Consider the following 23,228-nt stretch of genomic DNA (forward strand, 5'->3'; position numbering starts at 1 on the left):
GTATTCATCAAGACCCTAGCTGGCCAAGCAATCTAGTTCTCCCCCTTTCTCTCTCTCTTCTTCTTCTTCTTCTTCTAGTTCTTCCACGAGGGCAGCTATTTTTGTCCCCATTTTTTCTCCCCGTTTCTCTCTCTCTCTCTCTCTCTTCTTCTTCTTCATTATCTTCTTCAACTTGTTTTCCTTTCATATATGTATATCTACAAATTAAAAACCCTTAAGTGCCCTCTCAATTTATCGTGTAAAGTTATCCTTCTATCCTAGCATTCATGTAAAGGCCTTGCACAATTCCCATAATAAGTTGATTGGCATGTCGGGCAGAATCGAAAAGTGACGGTTCAAGCGACGATGAAATGTTAGGCATTTGGAACGTTGGATCGATCGACATCGGAAGCGGAATTGTAAAATTGAATTTGCAACCTCTTCTGCCTCAAATCAACGATTCCGTGAAGCAACGAGAAGCAATCGATTGAAACCGGGAGGAACGAAATCTGTTCAACCATTCCAGAATCCAAGGATGGCGTTTGAAGAGCATCCTGATGAGTATGATTGCGTTTGCCTGTCGCAATAGAAGCAGAATTCATCACTTTGAAATCTCCATCGCAATCTCACTATTCTCTGGCTATGGTTGCTCAAATCAAGCTCCTCGCTGCCCCCTCCCGAACTCTCGTAGCTTTGTTTTCAACTCCCACTCCCTCTGCCCCTGCTCTGCCGGTTTTCCGATCGACATTTCACCTGTGGATTCGGCCTCAACGCATCCCGTCCTTCAGAATGCCTTTCTCCAGTGGACGTGCAGATACAGGGGACGTTGTACCCGACGTGATTAAATTTCTGGATTCCCTAAAGAACTTTGAGAAGCTGGGCGTGCCTCAAGGAGCTGGAACGGATTCTCCAGACGGATTTGATCTTGGAAGGATGCGGCGTCTTCTTTCACGTTTAGGCGATCCGCTTTCCCAATATCGAGTATGTCCGCATTGCAAATGCACGGCCGCAGCGAGGTGAGGTTGAGAGGTTAGAGATGCCCCGTGAAAGTAACTTTTAAGTTGGGCATGGACAGGTTGTGCACATCGCGGGCACAAAAGGCAAAGGCTCGACTGCCGCCTTCGTTAGCAACATTTTGCGAGCTGAAGGTTATTCTGTAGGTTCCTATACAAGGTACGACAATTCAACATGCTTATAGTCTAGATCATTAAGCCATGCAATTAGTTCAACATACACTATCGGCTTGCTTGCTGTCGTCGTTGTAAGTACTCGACTTAAATGAGATAAAATGCAGAAATGTGTACTACTTTTGATTAGCCTCCTCCTCAATTGCGAGCCTTTATCATGACAAGTTTGCCTTCACCTTAAGGACGTTTGCAACGAACTGGATACAGAGAATCCAAGTTGCAGTTTACTTCCAAGTTGTACGTCCAAGTTGCAGTTTACTTTTGAAGATTAATTCCTTCTATTTTTACTGACGCTTTGCCCCATGAGCTCCCTACTGAAATGAAAGCGTTGTCTTCAAAAAGAGATCTCAATAGGATGAGAGTATTCAGATTACTTTTGATTAGCTCCATATTCAAGCTGTGGACTTGCACAATCGTAAAGCTATTGGAGTAATATATGCTCCCAACAACATGAGAATTTGCTCATACGACAGTCTTCATACTGAGTCTATGCCAGAACTCAGAGAATGGTCTACACAAACCAGCCCTGTTGGGGAATTATAGTGGCTAGTCCCTGCTGTGTAAGAATGCATTCCACCGATGGTTTTGACCTAAATGTGGACTGAAACATGCATCAGACATACCACATGCAACTTGGCTACTAATGACAGTGGAAGACTCGCGCATATGTTACGTATCTACTGCTTTATTGCTTATCCACGTCACACTTACCTAGTGGTATCTACTGCTTTATTGCTTATCCCCTTCACAATCACCTAGTGCACAATCCATACAACTGAAGATTTCAATTGCGAAGTGAGCCCAACTGGCTGTTACTGAAGGTGGTTGCACCAGCTGGACTGAGTACCTGCCTGACGTTGGCAGGGCTACTCATGATGAAGATTCCTGCTGGCTGAGGCAGTTGACATGAAGAGGGAAGTCCTCATTTTGATAGGTCCATAAGACCCCTGTTATGCTGGCCAACTGGAATAATGGTTTGTTGGGTGTCCGGTGAAATCGGTCTCTCTAGAGGTGTTTTTGTGATTTCTCTGGTATTTTGGCCAGAAATTTGTTTAATGTCAGAGTTGTGGAGTGAATTTTAATTTCCCGATCAAATTTACAAAGTCACACAAAGAATTTACATGAACGTGACACATAGGCATCATCATTCACATAATCCATGATGTACTCTTAATTTTGCATAAAACGATTTGGAAATGCAACACAAATTTATCAGCCTGCAATTAAGATAGACCTCTTGAATTTAGTAGTGAATGAGGTCACGTCGCCCCTTGAGTCAAGAAACATCGATACCTGACTGGGCATGAAGGAGGTCACGCCCCCCCACTAGGATTGTGATCAATAGTTCTGTATGCCTATTTTACTAATCGAAGAATAATATTGGGAGGTACAAAATACAAGATCCTTGGATGGAACTTCTACGACCCTAGCTCCAAAAGAAAGAATAGACTTATCAGTCTTAGACCGACCTTTGAATCCAGCTAGAGCTCCAAAAAGTAACATTCCAGTCACTTGGGAAGGCTAGAGAGCTGGAATGTCAGGTGCATCCACTCTTCCTGCAACAACTCTACATGAACCAAAGCAAAATAGGGTCAATTGAATTTGAAAACAAGAAGAAAGACAACATTGCGATTCCTTGATGTAACAAATCCTTGATAATGAAATTGCTTTGAACACATCTACGTACTGCAAGACTTCAACTATTTGGTGCGGAGTGTGCCCATCAGAGTTCCTACATGCAAATCGCTGATCTGGAAGATGAACGGGTGCTCCTGCACAAGTCACGATCTAGAAGTCCAGCTCGGGTACCACTACACATGTACGTGGGTTTGGCCTAGGTAGCTTGCTTTACTGGCTTGGGTAATTCCCAAACTGAATTTGTTTCAGAGGCCATACCCACGACGCTTGTTCAGGTACGTGAATGGCCCCAGATTCTACCTCATTTATATTGTCTCTCTCCCAACTCACCAAAGGCTCACCCCGAAGGTGCATTGACAGTGTTGGTTAAGTAACGAGGATATTGAAAGTTTTATAGAATGTCCCCCCGAACCTGTGAACCTCTGTATTAGGACAAGGAGCAGTAAATCATTGGGCAGGAATAAGGGAGATAAGGCAGACAATGCGTATAGATAAGGTCTGTGTGCACATCATTGTGGCTGCCAATAGGCAGAAGTTTTGCACACCAGAAGGACACCTATTTGTAGGCTACAATGGAGGCCACCTTGGTTTGCAGACATTGGTTATTCCTAGTCTGATCAGCTCCCTATTGGGTTGCCCCATTCTGGGTTGGCCATCTTCCCTTACTGGTTGTCCTACTTGGGAGGCGCCCTGCCTCCTTGCAGCCTAGGCTGTATATACCCTGCATTCGTTGGATGTTTGTTGTCACCCTGAGCAAGGTGTTCCCATTCCTTGTGGAAGTATAATAATACTGAATTCTTTTGCATATATTCTCTGCTGTAATGTCCAGTTCCCGTAACTTTGATAAGAATGGATGGAATGAACTATCTGATTTGGAAGGCGAAGATTTGCTGACACGATTGATTTGGGAGATCAGAGGAGGAGCAGCGATCTCGAACTTGTGGAGGACTCCATGAGCAAAGTGATGATGCTTGCCGACCTGGTAGCAAGGTATGGTTGGATTTAGAGGGATGCAGAGACACTCTTCATGATCCAGCTTGCAGACATGGCAGCTGAAGTTGGAAGGTTTTTTTAAGGACCTATCTGAGATGAAGAATGCCACGAGAATCCTTTCAGGATGGAGGATGGGGATCAGGCTCATAACCTTCTAAAGGTAAGAGATCAATCTGTGGCAGTCGGCGGACTCTAGTCATCTATCCATACTGTTGTTAGGATTGCTTCCCAAAATCTTAAAAGGGTTTGTGAGAACTGTTTATAGCTGATTGCCGCAGAAAGAAACTAGGGTCAAGTGGTATGATAGAGATGGTTGTGGCCATGCCTTCCTTACAAAAAGGGAAACCCACCAAGGGTAAGCCCAAAGGCGTGGAAGATTGTAGAAAGAAGAATGCAGATCAGAGAAGAGAAAATGGTGACAAGCCCAAGCAACTAATGCTTACAAAGGACGAGGTCTTTTTGACTATCAAACTTTGCTTTGCTTACGCATTCATATAGTGACAGTAGTTCTTCAAAGTTCGTGTCTAATAAGAAGTTCTGGTTCAAGGTGATGAAGTTTGCGCATCCTAGTCATTGGTGACGGTTGGAGACAACAAGAAATGCTTTGTCAAGAGAATCACAAACACACCATTTACTATAGACTCAGGTGAGGGAAAAATTCTTTCCAGTATTCTTATGTTAGAAATTGACTAACAGAGGGCACACACAGCAAAAGACTGATAGAATAGTCCAGGAGCTCACACAGTGTGTGTTGGGAGTGGAATCACAAACTTCTTAAACTTATGTTCATCAAATAGATGTACAGACTAGTAAATAGACAATGATCCAGCCAGATATAGAAACCACCATAAGAATATATTTCCGTCCAAAGCGATGGACACAATACAAAAGAGAGGGATCCAAAGTCCTACTAGAGCATGATCCTTTGATCTAACCACAAGGTACTTCTACTATCTGCCGGATATCTCTAGATCACTGAGCCCGTGTGCTCCACCTTGAGCGTATGTAGACTCTTTGTCCATAAGATCTCTCCACCTTGCTGTCTGCAAACCAGCCTAGGTGGGCTGCCAATGAGTGTACTAAGTCTGCAGCCCTTCTACCTTAGTTCACCTCTAGGTTGAGGTCCAACTGTGGCTCGTGGGGCCGTTGCTTTCTGCTCCTCAGGGTTGCCTATCTCCACAAGCAGTTGAAAGATTTGAAGCTTGATGAGGGTGGTAACATGGATGCCTATCTCACTAATGTGAAGGATTTGAAAGAGATCAAGGCTTTGCTACTACATTGAGGTTGGTTGCAGAGGGTGATGCCAATCATTTCTGATTTGACCAGATTGTTGCTCTTCTTCTTCAGGAGGAGCAAAGTCGTGTGAATCGCAACGCTACTATGGCTAGTGATCAAGCATTTGCTGCCCATCACAAACAAAAAGGTAAAGGGAAGGTTTCAGCTGGAAAATCCTCTCATTCCCATGCTGATCATTCACATGGTGCCTCTTCTTCAAGGGATAACAAAAAGAAGAGGAGATGTAATTATTGCAGGAAACCTGGGCATGATATTTCTGAATGCAGGAAGCACATAGCATCTGAAAAGAAAAAGAAAGAGTCTGGTCTTGCAGTATCTGGTTCTTCTAGTGCAGAAGATCGACATGAGTCCGCTAATTTCACACAAGACCAGCATTGGGCTTTCTTGGTTACATGTCAGTAAAATCTTGATGTTCATGATGCTTGTATGGCAGTTTCAGATGTTTGTGATGCTTGGTTCTTTGATAGTGGTGCTAGCAAGCACATCACTTCCTGAAGGCAGCTATTCAGGTCATTGGAGCCTACATCACATGTGCCAATAATGCATCATATACCGTGAAAGATATTGGGCAAGTTGCTCTTACTTCTGTCTTAGGTGCTATTGTCACTCTAGAGCATGTGCTTTATGTTCCAGTCATTGGTAAGAATCTCATTTCTATCTCAGCCATTGCTACATGTGGCTTTCAGGTTCTTTTTGATGGTGTTACGTGTGCAGTGTATGATGCTACACATGCCTTTACCATGGTTTTGACTGGCATCGACGATTTTTATATAAGGTAACAATTATTTGTAATGACAAATTATCTCTAAAAGTTTGAGAGTGACATTTGTTCTTATTGGTTTTAGTATAAACACTAAAACAATAACTAGAGAAGGACATAATACATAAGAAATAAATATGATTGAATTTATGTAATAGATCAATCTTGGAGTATAATATGCATATGCGTGCAAAAGTGAAAGGGATGCACATGGGACATAAATAAACCATGAATAGAGTTAGTAGATCAACCTTGTAGAGTATAATAAGTGTACTTTTTGTGAGTACCCATTGTGAGGCCATAGGTCATTGCATTGTACTTTTTCTTCCATGATTTGTTTTCACAATTTCATCAACATATTGAGAGTGAGCACTTTGGAAAGGCAAATATGTTTGAGAAGATGATTGATTTTGGGAAAAGTCTGTAAGAGAGAGTTGTAGATTTTACACCGAGCTACAACTTTGATACTTTGTGATTTACATGGTTCAACCATTCAGATGGGCAAATAATGGCCCGAAGATGTAAAAAAGGCACTCTAAAGTGTTTTCTTGGCTTGGATTTGCGTGCCCAATTCTAAATGCAAATTTGAAGCCTTAGATGACTTGATGCTTATGACAGATGTTTGGATGATGATGCTGCAGTTGTCGATGCACATGCCTTTGCTCTTGATTCTATCATGTAAGATACTCATTTGTGGCGTGAGAGGTTTGGACACCTCAATTTTGGAGCCCTGGTGAAGTTATATAATGAAGTTATGGTTGTGGATCTTCACAAAATGCATATGCCTACCAAACATGTTTGTGAACCATGCTTGCTTGGTAAGATGCACCGTGCTGCGTTTCCCAAGGATGGGAGAGTTGGTGCTTCACACAAGCTTTATTTGGTTCATAGTGATGTTTGTGGACCCATGAGGGTTGCAGCTCTTGGGGGGTTCTACTATTTTGTTACTTTTATTGATGATTTCACCATGTACACTTGGATTTTCGCATTGAAATCCCAATCTAAAGTTTCTTCATGCTTTAAGCACTTTATTTCCTTGGCTGAGAATGAGAGTGGGCTGCACATTGCTCACCTTAATACAGACAGGGGGGGTGAATATATGTTGAAGGAGTTTGGTGGTTTTTTGGCTTCCCGTGGCATCATTTATCGTTGCACGGTGCCTTATACTCCTCAACAGAATCCCGTGGCTGAGTGGAAGAATAGATCAGTGATGGAAATGGCCAGATGCATGTTGAAAGGCAAACATTTGCCTAATAAGTTGTGGTTGGATGTAGTCATGTGTGCAAATTACATCTTGAATAGATGTCCTACAAAGCCATTACAGACTATCACATCTTATGAGGCTTGGACGGGTCGTATGCCTCGCATTTCCCACATGAGGACTTTTGGATGCTTAGCTTATGCTCATGTGCCTTCACAGAAACATACTAAGTTGGATGAGTTGAGAGGGAATGTTGGAGTTGAGCATACCATGTGTAGAATAGGGGCGAGGGCGTTTTTTGTGGGTGTGCCCATTCCCAGGTGGAGACCTATGCCAGGGTCTTGTGGAGTTTTAAGCCACCTTGGGCGAAGATCATCCTATGTGGAGGCTTTGCCAGGGTATTGTGCATCTGCTAGAAGAGGTGCGGATCAGTCCAAGCCAACACGGCACAGATCAGGGCTGATTCGTGACCTGCTTTCTGTTGGGTGTAGGAAGCAATGGAACGGGAGTGGAGTGCGGGAAGCAAACAACTAGCTGGAGCAAAACGTAGTATTGCTAAAGTATCCTGGAAATATCTCAAGAATACGTGGAAACTACATCATGGTTGCACATATTTATCATAGAGGGATATAGCAACCTATGATATGTACAAAGTGATCCCTCACGTAACATAAGGAGCCAAGTGTAAAGCATGTTGAAATGTATCAAACTTGGGTCGTGGTAAAGCTTTTGTGAAAAGATATGCCAAGTTGTCCTTGGTGGGAACATAGGACAACTGGATGTCTCCACCAGACAGTCGCTCTCGAACATAGTGATAGTGGACCTCAATATGCTTTGTGCGCACATGAAACATTGGGTTTCTAGCAACCGCCAAAGCACTTTGGCTGTCAGTGTAGATCGTGGTAGAGTCAAGCTGAATGAAATCAAGATCTGCAAGTAACTTGCGAAGCCAAACGCACTCTAATGTAGCTGTGAAAGCTGCTCTGTACTTAGCCTCACAACTGGATGTGGCAACTATAGGCTGCTTCTTGCTGAACCAAGAGATGCATGAAGCTCCAAGCATAAAACAGTTTCCGTTGTGTGACACCCTAGTGTCGTAACATCCTGCCCAATCGCTGTTCGTGAATGCATGCAAAACAAGTGGGGCCTCTGAACCATATAGTAAACCCAAATGCTGTGTGGCCTCTGAACCATATAGTAAACCCAAATGCTGCGTGGCTTTCAAGTATTGAAAGACCCGCTTCACTGCTTACTAATGCTGCGTACTAGGCTTGTGCATGTCTTTGCTGAGCTAGGAAATGACATATTGAAGATCAGGCCGGGTATGATAAAGGTATATGAGGCAACCAACAACCTTCTGATAAAGGGATGCATCAAATGGCGGACTTCCATCCTCGAAGGAGAAACGAAAGCTAGGCTCCAATGGAGTAGAAACTGGCTTGCAATCCTAGAACTGGAAGCGATCAAGGAGCTGTCCAATATACTTGGACTGGCTCGTCATTATACCCCCTCAACATATGCAAACTGTATGCCCAAATAATAGTGCAACCAGCCCATATCTGTCATGGCAAAAGACTGCTGTAAATCAGCCTTGAAATCTGCAATTGTTCCATATCTGGCCTAGTGAAAAGCATGCCATCCACATATAAAATCAGAATTAAACATTCTGATGCACTCTTTCGGATGTAAAGAGTGGCCTTGCGTGGGCTGTTCTGAAAGCCACGGGCTGTCAAAAATGCATGTATCTTTGCATACCATGCTTGGGGTGCTTGCTTCAAGCCATAGAGGGCTTTCTTGAGCCAGCAAACCATATTTTCAGAACCTAATTGTTCAAAACCAGGTGGCTGATTGACATAGACCTCCTTCTGAAGATCACCATGAAGAAAGGCAGTGATGCACTCTTTCGGATGTAAAGAGTGGCCTCGCTTGGGCTGTTCTGAAAGCCACGGCCTGTCAAAAATACATGTATCTTCGCATACCATGCCCGGGGTGCATGCTTCAAGCCATAGAGGGATTTTCTGAGACGGCAAACCATATTTTCAGAACCTGATTGTTCAAAACCAGGTGGCTGAGTAACATAGACCTCCTTCTGAAGATAACCATGAAGGAAGGCAGTTTTGATGTCCAGCTGATGAACCTCCCAATGCCGATGAGATGCCATAGCAATAACACACCTTATAGTAGTAATGCATGAGGTGGGAGCAAAGGTTTCCTCAAAGTCAATGCCGTGCTGCTGTGCATATTCAACACCACCATCAGCTTTCCTTTTCACCTGGTAGACCCACTTTGTGCTTATGGCATGCTTGCCTACTGGCAAGTTACACAACTCCCAAGTGTTGTTTGCATGAATAAATTCAAGCTCAGCCTTCATGGCATCCATCCATCCCTTGCTATCAAAGGTATCCTTGTGACATAAAGGTTCCTCATTGCAAGCAGTAGCAACCAAACTACAGCCAAATAGTTGCCATGCATTTGTTTATGCGCACCTCTAGTGCGGGCTGGCAAAGGCTCATCTTGGTTGCTGTCCCTGAGTGTGTTCAAAAGCCATCTCCAAACTGATTTTTGCTGTTTAATGATAGCACTCTCTTGTGCAACTGCCTGCTCAATAGCATGAGCATCAACTAAAGGCATATCAGGCTAAGCAGAAGCTATTGGAGGAGGATGTGCGCTGGTAGAAGTGTATGGCACAACACTCTGCACATGCTGCTCTGGATCTGTGGGCGACCGAAAGAGAGGCAACAATGTATCAAAGACATCTGAGGAATCAATTGTAGGCTGTTTTCTGCATTCCAGCTAAGGTAAAGGCACATTTTCAGCGAATACCACATCCCTACTGACAATAACGTTGCCCGTGCTGGGCTGATACAACCTTGCTCTCTGCGCTATAACCAATGTATATACATTTTACAGCTTTGTCTTCAAGCTTGTGCCTTAGCTGAGATGACACATGAGCATAAGCCAATGACCCGAACACCCGCATATGAGAAATTTCAGGTTTGCGACCGTGCCATGCCTCGTAAGGTATGATAGTTTTCAATGCCTTTGTGGTTTCCTGATTGAGCACATAGTTGGAGCACATGACAGCATCCGACCAAAATTTATTTTGGCAAAGACTTCCCTTTGAGCATGCACCTGCCCATTTCCATCTCTAACCGATTTTTCCTCTTTGCCAGCCCGTTCTGTTATGGAGTAGAAGGCATTGTACATTGATGAATAATACCCCGAGCTGCCAAAAAATCAGAGAATTCATGGGACATGTACTCTTCCCCCCTGTCAGTGAGGTTGTGCCCTGATTCATTTTCAGCCATGGCAAGCCAATGTCTGAAGCATGGGGACACATCAGATTTGGCCTTCTTGCCATATATCCAAGCAAATCTGGGGTAGTCATCCACAAAGAATTATAGGAGCAAGTCGTATGGAGTTAGAGATGATCGACTTAAGACTTCTTATTATGTAGTGTGGTAGAAACAAGATAGTGTTTGCATTTCTTAAGAGAAGTATTGTCAAGAAATAGTTTTAGATGGAGGAGGTGCTTACCCCTATAAAGGTTGGGGCTAAGTTGATTTCTTAAGAGAAGTATTGTCAAGACGTATAGGAGATGGAGGAGGTGCTTATCCCTATAAAGGTTGGGGCAAAGTTGAGTAACAAGGACACATTTGACTTGGTTGATGCAATAGTGTATTGGAGAGGGAGGGTGAGGGAGGAGGGAGAGGGGGCTGGCGAGAGGGGAGAGAGGAGGAACAGCGAGGGGGGGGCAGCGAGGGAGAGGGAGAGGGAGAGGGGAGGGCAGTAGCTCATGGGGAGGAGCAGCAGCTCAGGCGACTGTCACTCATTGTATACTTTGATGTGACATCTAATCCAATTTACTCTCCCTCCTTCCTCCCCCCCCCCGAGCCTCAAACCTCTTCCCAATCTACACACACACTCTCTCTCTCTCTTCCCACCCCCCTCATTCCAACCTCTTTCTCCCTTTTCTATCCCTTCCTCTCTGGCTTCCGCTCTTCTAGCCCCTTTCTCTAATGTGCCCCTACCCCCTTGTCTACAGGAGCCACTCCACTCCCTATTAAGAACAACCATCTTAATAGAGCCTTCCTGGGAAGACCCCTGCATGCTCCCCCAAATGGCCACCAATGTATGTACCATGTTTATCTAAATACTAGCCAAAGTGTGTGTACGGTGGACCTGAGAATGCTCCAAGTCCTCTATGCATCTCGATCAACAAATATTTCACGTTGAAATGCTCGCCAGAATCTCCCATGAAGCTGTGAAGAGAGTGGGAGAGAAGGAATGAGTCTCACTTGCAGCTTTCTCACATACACAATGAGGGAATATACACAAAGGTGGAGGCTGAAAACAGTTTTCCTCTTCTTAGTTGTGAAAGCCAAAAGAACTCCAAGTATAAAAGAATAGGTGAACGCTATATGTGGGTCTCAAACCAAACTCAGCTAACTAAGGTGGCATACTAACTGAGCCACTAACTAGAGTACATAAAGATAGCTGTCATCCAACTATTATTCATGGGTGGTGTACCAACCGCATCTGCAACTAATAAGTCGGTGACATAAATGCACAACGGTCACCCTGGCATATCACGAGTGGAGCTTGATATCTCAACACTCCCCCTCGAGCTCAATCCCAATTTCTGCACACCAAGTAGGTCTCTGAACTTGTGCAGCTTCTCTGCGTCCAGTCCCTTCGTGAATATGTCAGCTACCTGATCAGAAATCTGCCTTGGAAATCTGAAAGTCAATAGTGACAAGATACTGTCCTATCTTGTCAGACCATGCTCTGGGTGCTTGCTTCAAGCCAACAGCATGAACATAACTTGGTGGCTGCTCCATATAGACCTTTTCTTGCAAATCATCATGCAAGAAAGCATTCTTTACATTTATCCGATGTAAAGATCATCCCTTTGATGCAGCCATAGCAATGACTGCTCTTACGGTGGCCATCCTTGCAACCGGACTGAATGTTTCTTCATAATTAATGCCATATGTCTGTGCATACCCCTTGACAACTAATCTTGCCTTGTATCTATTTACAGAACCATCTGCATTGTGCTTCACCTTATAAACCCACTTGCAGCCAATTGCATTCTTATCCCAATTCCCATGTAGCATTTGCTTCCAAGGCATCCATTTTTTCATCCATGGCTTTCTCCCATTTTTCCCATGTAGCATTTGCTTCCAAGGCATCCATTTTTTCATCCATGGCTTTCTCCCATTTTTCTTTTCCCATGGCTTGCTCAAAAGAAGTGGGTTTTGGTTCATGTATCACTTTGACCATATAGGCATAGTGAATGGTTGTAAATTGTAACAACAGAAGGAATATCCAACTCATCATTAAGGCTCTATTCTGAGCCACTGGATTCACCATCCACATAAGAGTGACCTGCATTCACATCAACCATGGGTTGATCTACTTTATCTTTTCCTTTTCGTGATACTTGCAAACCACTATTTGCATTGCTTTGAGGAGATCCTCCTGATCTCAATCTGCCTGTCCATGGCGAAGTATGTGAACCGCTGCTAGAGGATACTACAGGTCCACTAATATTTTGTGATTGCTACTGTGAATTCTGTGCAGCATTACCATTTTGTGCATGTACATCATCAATCACATTTACTGGTTTATACCAGCTGCTCATCTCATAAAAAACAACATCTCTGCTCACTGTAAACTTACGAGTAGAAGGGTTATAGCATCTATACCCTTTTTGCTACAGAGAATAACCAATAAAGATGCACTTCTCAGCTTTTGTATCCAACTTGGATCTCAACTCATCTGGCATATAAACATAGGCAATGCAACCAAAAACTTTCAAATGAGAAATATCTGGTTTCCTACCAGTATACCTCTCCTCTGGCGTCATGCCATATATTGTTGCAGTGGAGGTCCTGTTCATTATATAGATTGCTGTAGCAATTGCTTCAACCCAATAATAATCTGGCAGGTCTTTTTTGTTAAGCATGGCACGAGATACCTCTTCAATATGTCTGTTTTTCCATTTTACAAGTCCATTTTGCTGTGGGGTATGACTACATGAATATTGCTGCTTTATGCCATGCTCCTGCAGGAAACTTGCAAACTCATTTGAGAGGTACTCTTCCCCTCCATCTGACCTTAGGCATTTTATTTGCAGGCCTGTTTCTTTTTCAACCATAGCTTTAAAAGCTTTGAAATGCCCAAACACTTCACTTTTCTTCTTCATAAAATACACCCAAACTTTTTTGCTGTAGTCATCAATAAAAGTGACAAAATAATGACAGCCTCCAGTAGATGCAGCTTTAGTAGTCCACACATCAGAGTGGATTAATTCCAATGGCCTTACTCTCTTGAACATGTCTAGGAAATGGTTTCCTTGCCTATTTTCCAAATTGACAGACTTCACATACCTTATGCATTTTTGCAACCTTGAACTTAGGCAATCCTGCAATAATATTTTAGGCCTGCATTAATTTAAGTCTATGTACATTAATATGACCAATGCGTTTTTGCCAGATATCAATATCTGCAACTACACCGGTCCCATGTGCAAACATTGCTGCACTCAATTCAGGCATGTTCACATCCAATGTAAACATCCTACCCTTCTTCTTCCCTTTTGCTATCAAGTGACCTTTATTTTTCATATCCTCAACAAAGCATCCATGAGGATTAAATCTGACCTACAAGCCTTGCTCAACCATTTGACCAACAGAAACCATGTTCTTGGTGATATTTGGGACATGAAATACATCAGACAGGTATTTCTTTTTCCCATCCTGCATAGACAAAGAAATTTTACCAATCTACACAATAGGATGTGTAGTATCATCACCAGTCTCCACAAATCCATTCTGCATCCATTCTGCATGACCTATCATGTGGTTTGACGCACCTGAGTCAACATACCACACATCATTGCTTTCTTCTGCACTTGTCACAAAATTAGTCGTGTGCTGCACCATAAACAGATGCTCATTTCTATCATCACCCTGTCTACTAGAGGATGCATAATTGCCTTGCTGCAATTTTACAGTCATAATGTCATTCTGCTTTTTATAGTAGTCTTTAACCATATGACCCATTTTACCACAATAGTGGCATTCAACATTGCTGTTTGCATTTTGGCCTCTCTGCCATCCATTACGACCTCTTTGGCTCCCCCTGCCTCTAAAGTTACCACGTCCTCCTCCATAGGACTGGTTTCTTGAATTTGCTGCATATTCTGATTTCTGCTACGGCCTCCAAATCGACCTACTTTACCTCTGCCTCTACCTCTTCTAGCATTTAAGTAGAAGACAGTCTCTTTTGAAGTTCCTTTTGAAGAAGATGCACCACTATTTCTCTGCTCTTCAAAAATTAGACGAGCAATCAACTCCTCAAAATCAAAAAAATTCTCACGGACGACAATGGATGTCCAGAATTGTGCATAATCCTTTCCTAGACCATTCAAGGTCACAGAAACTAAATCATCATCTTCCACTGGCGACCCAATGAAAGCAAGTGCATCTGCAATCTTCTTCACCTTCATGTGGTAGTCATTGATGCTCATATTTTCTCTCTGCACATTATGCAACTCCTGTTTGAGCTGCATTTCTAGGCTTGCGTATTTGTGCTATACATTTTTGTCAAAGTATCCCACGTCTCCTTCGGGGTGCTTGCATCTTGAATATGCACAACCATAGAATTGAAATACTGATAGATAGCTAGTACATAACTTTTTTGGCTCTCTCATGCCAGCCTTTAAATGCCTGCAACTCTTGTTGATTGGGATCATTAGGAATAACTGGTTCTTGTTCAGCTCCAGTAATGAACTCCCAATAGCCTTTTCCCATAAGAAAATTCGTCATTCTAAACTTCCATGCTTGGAAGTTGTTCTTGTTAAGCTTTTTAGTGACAATCTGTGAAAGAGCATGAGACGCCATTACAGAACACTACAAAATATTATGTCACTGCAAAAAACACAACTTTTGCCTCACAAGGGCAAATCTTCAAAACTGACGAAAGTGGTATTTGACCACACAGTCACTTCCTAGTGACAATTTTACATCAACAGGCAATAAGAATGATTCTGTCACTCCCAATATCTCTGCGCACAGGCATACGATGTAATTTCTGCGACAACTTTTCACCGACCTGCAGAATAGTGGTCGCACAGCAAAAACATGGCACTTTTCTGAGTGCCTGCGGAAAACTTCCACCACCAAAACGAGCCCCGAAATGGCGTCGAATCAAAAAAATACTGCCCTCTCGCCACACCGCGAAGGGCATCTCAATCTGAGACAGTGCACTCTTGCACTTTTCGGCTGTGCTACCTGCAAAGATTTGCTCCCGAACTCAAAAAAAGGAAAGCAACACTGATTCTCTTACCAGGACACCGCAAACTTGGTTTGCTTTCTTGAGCTTCTTATCACGAACCGAGCTCTGATACCATGTGAAGAGAGTGGGAGAGAAGGCACGAGTCTCACTTGCAGCTTTCTCACATACACAATGAGGGAATATACACAAAGGTGGAGGCTGAAAACAGTTTTCCTCTTCTTAGTTGTGAAAGCCAAAAGAACTCCAAGTACAAAAGAATAGGTGAACCCTATATGTGGGTCTCAAACCAAACTTAGCTAACTAAGGTGGCATACTAATTGAGCCACTAACTAGAGTACATAAAGATAGCTGTCATCTAGCTATTATTCATGGGCGGTGTACCAACCGCATCTGCAGCTAACAAGTCGGTGACATAAATGCACAACGGTCATCCTGGCATATCACAAGTGGAGCTTGATATCTCAACAGAAGCATCCACAGAGGCATGTGCAAGTCTGTAAGGACAGGCAAGAACATCATCTAGAGAGCATGACTCAACACACAATGAATTGAAAAAGCCCGAGAAGAGTCATGTCTCTCATAACCATGTAAGCTCATGTGGTAAGCAAACCTGATAATATCTAAAGCTAATTGCTAAATCCTTGCTGGGGTGGTCCATCTTGTTGAGGCATCAGGGTTGCTACTTGGAAGATAATATCAGCTCTGGTGATGTAACTTTCAACACTATGCTGATGAACTGACCTTTTCTGATCGTCATATACATTTAGAATAACTTTTTGCTGCTTTGGTGATGTTTAGTATTAAAGAATGACCTGGGGTGAAGGGGTTCATTGCACGTTCTTGATACTGCAAGCAAAAAGTTAAATCCCTTAACTTCAAGTGAGTTACTCGTGAGCGTCTGCCATCTTTTCTACTTTTAGCTTTGTTTCACGTCTCTTCTAGACTGCCTCCTTGCTTCTCTCTGTCTCTCTTCCTTTGTTTTGCCTAGAAAATCATCAGCTTTAAGATGCCTTTTGAAAGGGTGTGTGTGTGTGTTGGGGGGGGGGGATGTTGAAATCAAATCATACATATCTTGTGATGTTTGTCAGCTGCAGATATAAAATTCACTAAATTCATGGTCTCAATTCTTTCTTCAACTTAACTCTTCTTCATAAGTTTCAAAGAACCTAGCCACTTAGTCATAGAGGTGGCTCGTCCAATTGCATTTATGATACATCGTATCTCTACTTTTACTCGTTTGTTATTACGATTTGCACGCACATTATCTTTCAATCACTTTTATTAATTCTGCGAGAAAGTTGTACAGTAGAATATCTGAGGAGGTGTGGCAGGATTCATAAATGGTTTTTATATTACCTCGTGACCTGTACATGAAAAGTCGTAGTATCACAATTTTTTTCCACATACCTGTTTTGGCAGCCCTCATATTCAGAGCATACACGAAAGGATTACTGCCGGAAAGATTGGAAATCCCATTTCTTCAACTTGTTTCCAGAAATTGTTTCAAGATACTTGGAAAGCAATTCGGGATGCCATTGTGGCAGAACAAGGATCTCTCTCTCACTTTGAGGTTTGTGATCATATGTCGCTTTTTATCTTTACCTTCATAATTGCCATGTTAGAAGCCTTTCTAGACTGTTGATATTTAATGGCTTGTCAGGGTTTCTTCTGTAAATATTAGACCCCCAAGTTCATATGGGTTGTGTCAAAAAGAAAGTTGTTTAACCTTACCCATAAGTGTCAGATATCTTTTTTTGCAAATGATAATGTTTGCAAAAATACAGCTGATGACTGATATGTTGACAGGTGCTGACTGCATTGGCTTTCAAGTACTTTGCTCTTAAAAAAGTGGACATTGCGGTTATTGAGGTCACTCTTTTTATATTTTTGGCACATAAAAATGTCGGGCTCAATGTCTAGTGATAGAAGATCTACAGCTGTGCATGATTCTGCTGTAAATTGATAGGCAGGTTTAGGAGGGGCACGTGATGCAACAAATGTTGTTCTTCCTTCCGGCCTTGCAGTAGCTGTCATTACAAATGTGAGAAAAGAGCACATAGCTGCTCTAGGTGGATCATTAGAGAGCATTGCCTTGGCAAAATCTGGCATAATCAAACAAGGCTGTCCAGTAAGTCGGGCTTCTGGTGCTCTGAATATGTTATTTTCTTCAACCACTAAGTTATACACTTCCGAATAGATCCAATTATAAATGCTTTTTATCAGTCAGAGTTGTAATAAATATTGTTGAGTAGTTTGAAAAAACGATTTGATAAGCTTGTGGCCATTCTTCTGCATAACTAGGTGGTCATAGGTGGACCCATTGATTCAAACTGCAAGAAAATCATTTGTGAGGTTGCTACCTCCAAGGATGCAAGGGTCATTCCAGCTTTTGGTCAGGGCATGCATTATAGGGTGAACAAGGTTGAATTCAAAGATGATGGTGCTGTTCAATTCTGTAGCATCGGTATTGACCAGAGTTTTCACCCTCAAAACTTTTGTAGTTGGGTAAGTTAATTAAGGATCCACAGTCATTTGTTTATGTGAAGTTCAGCACTGAAAGAATTGACAGTCAGTAGCCTCTACAAACTAGCTTGGACATAATTTTTTGGATGTGTATATTACAGCAGGTAAACTTTGCTGTGCTGGACTTATAGTTTGACATTCAAAAACGCATTCCTGATAGGGATGTGTATTTGATGGAACAATTCTCATGGAACAATATTTAGATCGAGCTATTTCCTTGCATTGGTCAACCTTGTCTTAGAAATGTGCAAGAGTCGTAGCAGATGGGTCCAAAAAGGGGACTTGTAAACGTGGGAAGTACTAGCTCTTTTGATGCTTGCAGTAGAAGATTGTCGGACAATGGGAAAGGTAAAAGTAATTGGTTCTGGGAGGGAGGGGGAGAGGGGGGGAGAAAGAAAGAAAGAATTGTTTATTAATGTCTACAGAAGACTACAAAGGTTATGAGAACAAAGTCTGAGCATCATGAAATACACCCCTTGTAGGGGAACTGGAGGTGCCTAATGCACCCCGCATAAAGTGCAAATGACATAATCAAACAACTGAAGTAGATCATTATCTAGAATGATTGTTCTTTCCAAATCACTGAGAACCATACAGAGTCTTTAGAGTGAACGTGCCCATTTTCCTTGGTGAGGTATAATGCTGAAATGCTGGAAACACTAAAGATACTGAGAATACACTGGTACTCTAGCCGTGATCAGTGTCTAGGATTGTGTGTGTGCGTGTGTCGAGAGAGAGAGAGAGAGAGAGAGAGAGAGAGAGAGAGAGAGAGAGAGTCTATCAAAGTCTTTGGAAGACTTTTAAAAAATGATCTATGAGACTAAAAGAAGCTGATACAATGAACTGATGGGTGGAGCCACTAAACGGGCATCAACACCCAGGAAGCATACAAAATCAAGAAATCTATAATCCTACCCATGGAGGCACTGGCACATAAAAGCAAAAGACTCTTTGAGTGGAATCTGGTGAGAATGTCAACCCTAGGAGGGGGCGTCGATGATATGATATGATATTATTAATTTCCGTTGGACACCCAACATGATCTATAGGACAAAGAGGACTCCATGAAAAAGTCATATTTTGCAGCTCTAAAAATAGCTGTCAACAACAACAGCTCATGATTTTGCATCCCTAAGCATGCTTACGAGCACGTGTGATTGGTCCAAGACTTACTGTGATGTGCTTACACCTCATTGGTGTAAGCTCCTATCCTCTTCGGTGGCGGGTCAAAGAGGATGTGCAAGTTTGTGTGTGAACATCTTTATTTCGTATTTCCCGCTGATGTGCTGATAGGCTCGATAGTAGGTGAGGAGTATGTGGCATCCGTCCTCTATGTCCCATGATGGGCATAAGCTGCAAACCCGATCCTCTTGGCACATTTTTCCATCTACCAGTCTCTACTTGGAGTTTGTGGGAGCAGCTGGCATATCAGTTTCCTTTGAAAGAGAGAGACGCTCTCATTGAGATAGCCTTGTCCCCCATAGGGATTTCTCTTTTGTAGAAGGCCATCTTCTCTTTTGGGTCTTGCCATAGTTTGCCCATGACGTTTCAGTTACCATTTCACTGATATCAATGCAAGTGTGTGGAAATTGTTTTTTTTTTTTTGCAAGAAAAGTACTTCATTAAGTATGAATAAAAACCGCAGAGCAAGTGCGGGAGTACATCATGTCAAGCATGAGAAAAACAGCTCAGAATGAGCAAACAAGTGTCTGGAAATTGTGATGCATCAATTGCCCAATATTCCAGCCACTCTATTCCTATTTTGTACGAGCCCTTGTACTTGGTTGCTTCCTTTGCTTTGCAAGGCTGTGCATTTTTGCTACTGTATTGAGATATTTGATGTGTTCGCATAGGACTTCCCCTTCTAGTGGTAGCACGCCGGGCAGTCTCAGCTAGTAAGATGGGGTAGGGAGTTTGAACCTTTATTCGCAGCTTTTCGATTAGAAACCCTTTTTTCCTCTCTCCACACTCTTCCATGAGCCTCTGGCGAGCCTTGGAGTCCAAGCCTTGCATCCATAAAGAATGACAGTCTGCACTAGTGTAGTGTATAGAGATTTTCGTATTCCCCAATTCCAAATGTGATACTTTTTGCATTTGCTTTGTAGGCTGAAAAGTGCCTTCATTCCCCCGAGGATCCTTCTCTACACACACATATTCCACTTGTAGGTGTTTGTGAATTGTAGGCCAAGTACTTGTAGGAGTGTACCACCTCCAAGTCCTCTCTCTCAAATGTGTGAGTGTGTTGCATGTGTCTTTTCCCAATGGTCATAACCTTGGTCCTTGTGATCCTTACTTGCATGCTGGAAAACCTGCAGAATTTGTGTAAAGCATCCAAGTGTCTCTGTAGTCCATGTTCCTCCTTTGCAAAGAGGACCATCATACATGAGATGTGTGTAGCCTGTAATTCAGGACCGTGCTCCACCGTGAGCCCTCGCCCAATCATCTATTTTGTCAATGAACAGCCCAAATATTGTTGGTGAGAGGGGACATCCTTGCTTGTTTTGGCTTGAGTTTGAGTCATCTACTAGTCGCCCCGCCAGTTCAGCCAACACCTTTTAGTAAAGGTGAAGTGTGGCTTCCCTTAGGACTTGGGGTGACCCTTGGTTTTGTTACTCATGGCCAAAGCTTCTCTCTAGGGACATTGTCAAAGGCCTTCTTGAGGTCTACAAAGCAAAAATACATAGTGTTGTCTTTATTGCGACTGGGTGGTTCACTGTAGTATGTGTGGGAGTGAGACCTACTGGGGATGGTGACCTTACCTTGGTGCTTTCTGCCCATTCACTCATTTTCTTTTCCAAGATTGTGCCATAGAGCTTAACCATCAGGCAGCTTACCACGACTGTCCTATAGGCTTTTGTGTCTTGCCTATCCCCCCTTTTGAATATGGGAACTATTTGGTTGGTTTGCCACTCTTGTGGGAACCCCTCCCCTATTGCCTTGTTCATACTATTGTGAGCGTCTCTCTTATTTTCTGCATGTGCCCCTGCCCCCCCCCGCGCCGCCCCCCCCCAGCTTACCACAACTGTCCTATTGTTTTTTGTGTCTTGCCTATCCCCCCTTTTGAATATGGGAACTATTGTGTTGGTTTGCCACTCTTGTGGGAACTTCTCCCCTATTGCCTTGCTCATATTGTTGTGAGCGTCTCTCGTATATATCCCCCCCCCCCCCCCCCCACCATCACCACTACCACTTTTTTTTTTCTTGGGTGAAATTCAAGTATATTTATATTACAAAGAGCAGTCCTCAAGAAGGAGACATGCAATTACAATATCATAAGATTTCATTGTAAGACAAGTAAACAGAGTAATCTATCTAACAAACAGGTAGGCAATCATAAAGAGATTGCCTAATTGACATCCGGAAAATAGGAACATGTTATGCTCTAGCCGAGATAGCATGACCTCGGATAGATCGGTGGGCATTTTCTCTTAGATGACCAACTTTTGTAATAGTTAATGTGCGTAATTAAATGGTCAAGAGAAGTAACTGCCAAGGTCCTAGGTGAGGGCGTAATGGCATTGACTAGGTAGTTCTAATAGGGCTAGGGCCTAGGTGCATCTAAATGTGCAAATTGCCAAGGGGCAACTATTTTTTAAAAGGAACTCCAAGAGAGGGGTGAAAAAGGATGCATCTAAGTAGGGGCCTAAAATGAAGACATGTGGCCAGGAACTATCTAGGGAATTGTGGGTCTCGATAAGGATGAAGGAATTAACGATGGATATCACGAAAGATCACGCATCAGGTCCCTGAGAGTTGGCTGGGAGGAAAAAGAAGAAAGCCATCGCCCGTGACAAATACTAACGAAGGGAGAGCAGTAGAAGTAGCGTAACATTAGAGTTATCGCATGAGCAGCGATGATAAGTAGAAGCAGCTTAACATTTGGTATCAGAGCGAAGGTAAGGTAGAATCCGTCGTTTTGTGACGGACAGCAGGTGAGGGATCAGGGGATACGGGATGAGCGGCGTGCACGATCTACGACAAATTAGGATTGTTGGCTGTCGTGACGAGAAGACAACCACGTCTTGCTGACGGTTTGAGGTTGCGACAATTTGCTCATCGTAAGACTTCTAAAAGAGAGCGGGATAGCGGAACAGGAGGCGACGATGGAATAAAACCCGAAATTTTTTCCCCAACATTCCTTGGCTTTGTCGATCAGCGCACACGTGATGGCAGACTTTTCGCCACTAGATTACGGCTTCTTCGTCAGTTGTTCCCAGTCCTAGTACCCCGCATAAACCCAGATGTGTATGACAGGCACCACAAGCGTGCCGAGCTACTGCGTCTCCAGCAAGAAATCCGTATGCTTAAGGAGGAATTGCAGCTTGTAGAAGGATACCCGCAGGCGTCAAAAATTTGCACAGAGAGATCATAATCGCGAAAGTCAGAAGCGCACGAACTAGGATGGCATGGAGAATCCAGGAAGCATTTCTTTCGGGAAAAAAATTCTGAGTTACAGTTAATTCGTTTTATACAACAGGGATTGTCGTTTATCTTTTCTGTAAAAAAAAAAAAAAAAAAACCCCACAAAGGAAGAGAGAGAAAAAAAAAAAAAAAACCAAACCCCCCCCCATCTTCCACTGTGAATCTATGGAAGCAGAAGGACAGAATTCAAGAGTGAATCCTAGTGAGTCTAGAGTACAGTCTACCCAACAGATGTCACATCAGGCAGCACCTACATTGATTGGTAGGATTTCAATATTAGAGGATGCTTTACAGCAGATTATGAACCAGCAACTTCAAGTGAATGCTGGTCAAAATGAGATTAGGGAGATGGTGCAAGCCTTGTCGGCTAGACCGTCTAGGATTGATAAGGGCAAAGCTCTAGCTGAGCCAGAACCCAGTGTACATTCCTTAGAGCGCGCAAGGGTCAAAGCTTCTAATATCGCTAATTATAGACCGGAGAAGTACGCTGGTCGGATGACCGAGCGCAGCTCTGATGTGATCGAGGTTTGGTTGCACAAGTGGGAAGAAGCCTTCGCCATTTGTGAGATTAGATCCGATCTAAAGAAAATCCGCGAGGCCACACACCTGTTTATTGAGGCAGCGGACAGATGGTGGATAAAGCAACAGAAGGATCAAGTTGCTCCAACCACCTGGGAAGGGTTTAAAGCTGAGTTCAAGAAACACTTTCTCCCACTTGATGAAGAATCCCGAGCTTGGGATGCTTATAGAAATCTTTGTCAGAGGAGCTTGTTAGTGGCAGAGTACACTGACAAATTCAGAGAATGTGTCATGAAAATAACAGACCCTCTCCCTATGTCGGTTCAGTTAAAAGACTATATCTATGGACTGAACGACAAGATCAAAATGGAAGTTCGGGCTAAATATGTGACTACACTAGATGAAT

General features: G+C 43.0%; 1 protein-coding gene across 1 annotated transcript in view; it reads left to right on the forward strand.

Annotated features, from left to right (window-relative positions):
* The first annotated feature begins 320 nt into the window (after positions 1-320).
* GLA1 (Folylpolyglutamate synthetase family protein) overlaps positions 321-23,228 on the forward strand; it is a 68,632-nt gene continuing 45,724 nt past the window's right edge. The window contains exons 1-6 of the mRNA XM_087399893.1: positions 321-960; positions 1,055-1,152; positions 16,778-16,928; positions 17,165-17,227; positions 17,325-17,486; positions 17,660-17,863. Of these exons, the coding sequence (XP_087256019.1) occupies positions 622-960; positions 1,055-1,152; positions 16,778-16,928; positions 17,165-17,227; positions 17,325-17,486; positions 17,660-17,863 (1,017 nt within the window). The 5' untranslated portion in view covers positions 321-621. The remainder of the gene's footprint in view (positions 961-1,054; positions 1,153-16,777; positions 16,929-17,164; positions 17,228-17,324; positions 17,487-17,659; positions 17,864-23,228) is intronic.

Source organism: Dipteris shenzhenensis, chromosome 3 (genome assembly GCF_047967505.1).
Source record: "Dipteris shenzhenensis isolate YYH24624 ecotype China chromosome 3, Dip_SZ_1.0, whole genome shotgun sequence".
Taxonomy (NCBI): Eukaryota; Viridiplantae; Streptophyta; class Polypodiopsida; order Gleicheniales; family Dipteridaceae; genus Dipteris; species Dipteris shenzhenensis.